Source organism: Papaver somniferum, chromosome 9, assembly GCF_003573695.1.
Source record: "Papaver somniferum cultivar HN1 chromosome 9, ASM357369v1, whole genome shotgun sequence".
In the NCBI taxonomy this organism is placed as follows: Eukaryota; Viridiplantae; Streptophyta; class Magnoliopsida; order Ranunculales; family Papaveraceae; genus Papaver; species Papaver somniferum.
In genome coordinates this window covers 83,907,845-83,915,104 of record NC_039366.1, presented here as the reverse complement: position 1 = coordinate 83,915,104, position 7,260 = coordinate 83,907,845, and the positions used below count along the sequence as shown (strand labels likewise).

The window sequence follows — 7,260 nt, the reverse complement described above, 5'->3', positions numbered from 1 at the left end:
AAGCCTAAACCTTTCTTATCACCCGACATACGACAATTCTTCAATGAAGAATTAGAGGAATTACTCAAATCCATTGAAGATGACTTTACATGTTTCAAATCCTTAAGTTTTGCAATTTCTGCAACAAGATCAGAGTTGATCCAGATTTGTTCATCCAACTTCTTTTGGATATTAACAACCTCTTCAGAACATTCTCGAAGCTCAGAATTTTTTATATAAATCTCGCAATGAAGTCCATCAATTTTCCTTATCAAAAAACGTTTTTCTAGACAAAGATTATTGATGAATTTTTTAAATTAGGATTCTCAACCATATCGATGGTTTCTAGAACATCCTCGAAGTTGAGTTTATCCATTTCTGGTGAAGTATTTTTAGAGACGGAATCGTCCATACTCAGATCGCTACAAACACAGACTTGTAAGGTCTTTAATGTGTTTGCTTGCTTTGATACCAATTGAAAAAGCATGGGTCTAACAACCACACCCAATATTTCGTTTGGCAATCTGAATAGACAAACTCCAATATACTTCCAATAGAATCAACTAGACAAATTAGTATTTGGGAAGAGGAGAAGGAGCTGAATTGCTGCTGTACAGATTAGTGAATGGAGAGGATTAAGAGTTCTTGTTAGAGTTCAGGGAAGCACAGAGGTTGGGTTCTCGCTGGATTCGATTTTACAGCAGGAGATTTTGAGCAAAGTATCACCAAGAACTCAGGAATGAACATGAAACAAGCCACTGCCTTCGATTGAGGAGATGAATGATTAATGGCGTTTTAGTGTTATCACTCGATTAGGAGTTGTGGGTATTGTCTGAATCTTGAAATTGTGCAGGGAAGGAGACATAGAAAGGCTTGGAAATCAAAGAGCACAGTTGTCTCTGCAATGTCAAATTAATGCACATTTAGTGCTCGACAGAATGCCTGAACCACAGGTGCATCACTTCTCACTACTTTCCTTGCCGCTGCTCAGGTTCTAGCCATGCTTCCGATAAGTATTTGCCATGGGTTTGGAGAGATTTAAGAAGCTAAGTAGAGCACGCAACTGGCTATGTAGATTTGTGAAGATTGGGTTCGAGTCGTCTCATATTTGGAAGGAGTTTTACTGCCGAGCTCGAGCTGATGATGGAGCTCAGGTGAGAAAGAATGGTGACGAGAGTTGATGCTGCTGGTACTTGCGAGTGTGCTGCCAATGATAAGACTGCAGTCGATGAAGAGTAATGGAGATAGAATGGCAGTTGATGAAGCTTAGAGAGTAGGCACAGATGGCGATGATGGTTGATAGAAAGATGGAGAACGAGCATAGTTGGTGGTCTGTGGCGTTGGTTAAATGCAGTGCTGCTGGTATTATTTGGCTGCTGTGAAGAAAGGAAGATCGATGATGCTGTTAATGGTGTTAATGGGAGAAGTTTGGAGCTCGAGAAGGACATTGAATGAGTTGCTGTTGTTGCCAGATGCTGGCGATGGCAGTGACGAGAAGAATGGTGTTTGAAATGGAGTTGATGGAGAAGAACATGCGCTGTAAGGGTTGAGCTGTTGGCTGCTGCTGTTGACAGCCATTGACGGATGATGGACGGAGAACAAATACAAGTAATGGAGTTGAGTGACTCCTGGTGATGATGGACCGGTGATTGGCAGAGAGAAGCTTATGTTCGAGTCTGGATTAGAGAAGATATGACTGAGCTCAGCGATGAAGATAGGTTTCAATTGAATACAGTGTATGGCCTGGGAGCTGGAGATTAATGAAGATAGCACTATAGCAGTTCGAGAAGGAAACAGAAGTTATATAATCTGTTGCCGATGATGACTATGAAAGGCTGAGATGAGACGTATTTCGTCTTACTGTGAACGTGAAGGGTTACACTGTCAGTTCCACATGACTAACAGTTAAGCTTCCAAGTGGGCTGGATCTTGACAGTTGAATGCGAGCCCAATAGTTTCTAGCCAAATTGTTTTACACGACTAGAATTAGGCTGAGTTTGCTAATGATGGGGCTTTTGCAGAAGCGCTTTTCTGCTGTGTTGTGCTGTGTAAAAAAAAAAACAGTTAGGTGTTTGGTAAACTATATACTAAAAGCTAAAGCTGATTAAAAAAGTTATCAAATTGTGTTTGGTAAAATATTAGTTCAGTTATTGTATTCGTAGCAAATGACTAAAATAGACATAATATTTCAATGTGATAACTTTTTTAATCAGCTTTAGCTTTTAGTATATTGTTTACCAAATTGTGTTTAAAAAAGCACCTTACGGGATAAAAAAAATCAAATTAAGATCAAACAATTATTTAATGTTGGCTCTTATTTTTATTTTTGATTAATTTTTTTTATTAATTTCACCACATATATATTTTCTTTTAAGCTCCCATTTAACTTTTAGCAATTTCATCTCTCAATTTTTCCATTTCTTTTGATCCTCGTCTGTTGGTGGCGTTAGGATCTTCTTCATTGTCTGGTTCAGTGGTTTCATCATAAACACCATTATCAGCATCTTCAAAATGTCTATCCCTAGTAGCATGTCTCCTTATATAGTTATGAATTGCCATCGTTGCAACGACTATCTGAACTTGTCTTCTATACGGGTAACTTGGCATATCTATTAGAATCTTCCATTTATTCTTCCATACTCCAAAAGAGCGCTCAATCACAGACCTAAGGGAAGAGTGCATATGGTTGAATACCTCCTTTTGACCAGTGGCTTGTTACCTCGACGAAAATCTGGAATGTGATACCTTTCACCCTTGTATGGTCCTTAGTATCCAGGAACGTCCAACCACCTCACGTATCTCCCTGAGAAACGCGATTCTGCGCTCCTCACTGAGATACGTGTTGGGAGCGCTCCTAACACCAGAGAAACGCGTTCCTATCCAATGAGAAACGTTTCAATAGTAGAAAGGGGAAAAGAGAGTAGAAGAAAGGGGAAAAGAAACCAGAGAAAGGAGAAAAAAAGGAAGAAGAAATACGAAGAAGAAAGCACAGAAATAAGAAACGAGAAAAGAAAGTAGAGATTCTAAGAAGAAAGGGAAGAAGACGTGCCGCTGCACAAATAGGTGAAGGAAAAAATGTAGTTTTGGTATTAAAACCCTAGGGTAGTAATTATTTAGTTTGGGTGATTTTTAACTTAAAACGTCTTGTTATTCTGGGCTAAGTCAGAGCCCAAAGCCAACGTCTTCTCCTACACTACATATATCTACACTTCCACCTCTAAGATCAATGAGGTACAGACATACAAAAGTACAAAATTAGTTTTGGAATGCTCCAAGAGAAGAAAAAGATAAATGAATGAATGAGATACTTTAGGAAAATCAGTAGTATAACTAATCTTTGTATAAACCTAATTTATGTTCCTGACACGCTCCTCGTATCTCATTTTTTTAGAATTTCACGATTCCCGTTTCCGATCTCGCTCCCGCTTCCGACCTCATTCCCGCTCCTGGTTACTAAGGTATGGTCCCAAATAACCATCCATTTGCGCATACCCAGCATCTACTACATTATATTTTCCTGGTAAAAGAGATTTGCTTAAAAGTTGCACTTATAACTAATGCTCACAAAATATAAAACCATCCAGAAATGCAGACAAATAAGAAAAAGAACCTTTCGGAGGCTTCGGAAATTTCATACTAGGATTAGCAAGAACTGATGCAAGTATCCTTGCATCATGGGCACTGCCTTCCCAGCCTGCACATACAAATATAAATTGCATGTCAAAGTTACAAGCCGCCATTACATTTTGAGTCGGAATCCCTTTTCGTCCAATATATGGTACTTGATTTTCAGGGAAAATCGTTGCAGGGACATGTACACCATCTATTGCGCCAATGCAGTCCTGCAAGAATTATATTACAAAACCGAACATGTCAATGTTCGAAAACTTCAAAGCAACGAGTAAAAATATAAAAAGTTCAAGTAAAAGATAAGAACCTTAAAATGAGGCATATATCTTGTATCCCTTGATATTTCCTTAGGGGTGTCTCTGAATGTAGGATCTGCAGGCTTTATTATATCAACCGCTAAACGACACACAACATCGAGCATCATGCTGAAATATCTACTTAAAGCTTCACCCGAGTGTTGGAATCGTTCTTGTGTTAACCTGTTTACATTTCCATGTCCTAGAGTGTGCAAGAACATTGCAACGATCTCCTCAGGAGTCGTTCTCCTACAATCAATCGTCTCCATAAAATTCCAATCAACTTTAAGAGCATCCCATTTATTCTTCAGCTGAACCTTGGTGTAATTTTTTCGGGCTGCCCTGTTAAATTTATTAACCACATTGTCCCATCCTACTTTTGTAAAATGAGTACCAGGACGATGCCCTGTTTCGACTTCTCGGATACACTCATCACAAAATACGTTAGTGCTCTCGGGATCCCAAACATCGTTAGCGTCTTGTTTAATTGCTACACTTTGAGTGTTGTTGACACTCATCGCAAGAAGTCTATATAACGTACATGTCCCATTAGCATACATAGTATGAGATAAAATCAAGTAAAACAAAATGCAATCAATTACAGAAATACATATGTATGCAAAATTATCCGATGCCCCTTTTGGTATGCATGTCCGTATCTAGAAATCAATGGAGAAAAGCTAAGGTCTTTGACTACCTACAGTTGATACTTATTACCAAAGAGAACGTAAAACCACTTGCAATAAGAAAGTCTAATGTTATTCTGTATATTAAATAACAAACCTTAAGGAATGAAGAAAGGGATAAAGCATAAACGTAAATTTCAGTTGGACAAAGAAAAGCATACCTCAATAGTCGTTGGTGAAAGAGATGAAGGCCTAGCAATCATTACAGCCGGTATATATACACATGAAAGTGTAGAACGAATATCAAGAATATATGCAAATCATTTATGAAGATAAATTAGAATTTTGTATTTAAGTGGTATAGAAAATATAATTTGAAATTGAAAATAATAATCTTTAAAGAGTATGATATAGATTGAAAATAACAATCTTTAAGAAATATGATGTGGAGATAAGATATTGATTGTAAAAGATTTAAGGCCAATTTTGATCATTTATAAAATAAAGTAGGAATATAAAAGAAAAATCAAGTCTCAAAATTAGGTGGGACGAGAGCTTATGCTTTTGGAGCTTTTAAAAACTCCCCCCCAGCTTATGAAAAATTGGGAATTTTGGAAGTGTTTTGGACAAAAAGCACTTTAGAATTTTTTTACCAAACACCAATATGGAAAATTATCACTATATATATTTTTGAAAGTGCTTTTGGTAAAGAAAAAAAAAGCATTACCAAACTAAGCCTTAGGGTGCGGCTATTTCAAGTTGTAGGAATTGACGTTTAGTCCCAAAGTTACTGGGCTTGGGACGCTTCAGTCCGCTCATCTCAGGCCTAGTACCCTCTAGTCCAAAAAAATCGCGTCCAACATTGTAGTCCAAATATGGACGAGTTAGTCCAAAAGCAGAAACGATTCCGATTTTCTGTACTTCCAATATCTCCTAACTTCCCTTGAGCCGATTCCGTATATATAATCAGGATTTGAAATCGATTTTTTTGGATCTCAAACATGAATTCAAGACAGGGAGCCGGTCAGAGAAGAATTTTGGAGGCGATTTAACAGCAATTTCAGAGAGAATTTGTTCTAACTAATCGTTTCTTCAACATAATTCAACTTCAGGTTACTATTGAAGTGTTTTGAAATTGATTTTTTTTTTATCTCAGATTTGAATTCACGACAGATTCAGAGATAGATCGATCCAGATATAAGTTTCAGAGGTGATTTAACAGATTCATAGAGGTTAGGTTGGATTTGATCGTTTCTACAACAGAATTCAACTTCAGGTTAGTTTTCTTTTTTCTTCATCGTTGAATTTTCTTTCTGATATTTAGTTTTTTTGATTTTATGAGTTGTTGATATGAATTCGATCTGTTGTTTGTATGTTCTTGATTTGATTTTTGTTATATTTTAGCTTTTGATTTTCATTAAATGATTTTGAATACTGTTTTTTGATTTTGATGTTATGATGCATGATATGAAATCGAACTGATATTAGATTGTAGGCTTCTGGTTTATTCAATTATGTGTTCTAGTAAGATTATGAAGCTTATATCTTCGACTAATCGGTGAAGTATTTTTGATTTAGGTTTACGGTTATTTGATTTTTGGCTTCGATTAAATGTGTACTTTCCTGTACACTGTTTAAGTTTTAGGTTATTCAAATATGAAATTTTGATGTTAAGCTTCAAATGTTTATTATTATTTATTTTGTAATATGTAGGGGTATCAAATATGTCTGAGAAGATTATTCATGTTGTTTTGTATCATGGTGAGCATTCTGCTGCTTTTCGTGTTAATACTTCGAGCACCGTAGATGAAGTGAAGCATTTTGCATGTAAGCAGTGGAGGACTTTGTCTCCTGGGAGTATACTGATGAGTGCCAAATATTGTATATTTTTACACCTTTTTATTGGCAATTAACTCATCTTTTGTGCTTTAAAATCATATTTTATCCCAAATTTGGAGTTTTCATTGTTTTCAAGAATAAATACTTGTACTAATTAATTTTTTGTTTTTAGGTACTAAATAAAGCTTGGATGAATTGAGAAGCTAAAAGAGCATAGGAATGGTGGCTAGCGAATACAAAAGAGAGACAATGCAAAGCTCTCGCGAGAAGGTCGTGAAGCGCGAAGGAACAACGCGTAAAGAGCTTCCGCAATCCGTTTGCAATAGCTCCGCAAGCCGTTTGCAAAGCCTAAACCGAGTCATGGGCTTGGTAGAGAACCCAGAAGCCAAACCCAAGATCCAAACCCGTTCCCAACCTAAGCCGTCAGATTTTATTCAGTTGCTCATATCCAACGGCTCATCTTTCTGGTACATCGAGTTTTGATACAACTGCCTAACACCCCAGTCTCCTATCTCTTTTCCCTTTCGAGCAAAATCTTCATTTCTCATTAATCCACTTGCAGAACCGACATCACCTTCATTTCCTCCATTAAACTCCATCTGCCCGACCATCTCTGCACACAACCACTTCCATCATAAACACCAATTAAGCCTCTAATCGCTACCTCTCCCATTCTTATCTCTTTTCTTATCAAGAATAGTAAACCTAGAAGATAAGATTGGGAAAGCTAGGATTAGGGCTATCTTCTACTCTGGAGAAACATCAAATTAATGAAGTTGTAGAGATGAATTGAAGAAGAGAAACGCATTTTGGTGAGTGGGTCTCCATTAATTATCAAATTGGAGTTTATTTGAAGGATTATTATGTATAAATAGAGAAGGCAATGTGAT

At 37.0% G+C, this 7,260-nt stretch overlaps 1 protein-coding gene across 1 annotated transcript; it reads right to left on the bottom strand.

Moving 5' to 3' along the window:
* Positions 1-3,413: 3,413 nt before the first annotated feature.
* Positions 3,414-4,465, bottom strand: LOC113312225. Its single transcript, XM_026560979.1, has 3 exons — positions 3,917-4,465; positions 3,590-3,821; positions 3,414-3,496 (listed from the first exon to the last, which is right to left on the bottom strand). Exons 1-3 carry the CDS (start codon positions 4,463-4,465, stop codon positions 3,414-3,416), a joined length of 864 nt encoding a protein of 287 aa, XP_026416764.1.
* Positions 4,466-7,260: the final 2,795 nt, after the last annotated feature.

Coding starts and splice junctions, on each gene's coding strand:
- LOC113312225 (XM_026560979.1), bottom strand. CDS start 4,465: ATGTATGCTAATGGGACATGTACGTTATATAGACTTCTTGCGATGAGT. Junction 3,822..3,916: donor GATATATGCCTCATTTTAAG/GTTCTTATCTTT, acceptor TAATTCTTGCAG/GACTGCATTGGCGCAATAGA. Junction 3,497..3,589: donor ATTTCCGAAGCCTCCGAAAG/GTTCTTTTTCTT, acceptor CTCTTTTACCAG/GAAAATATAATGTAGTAGAT.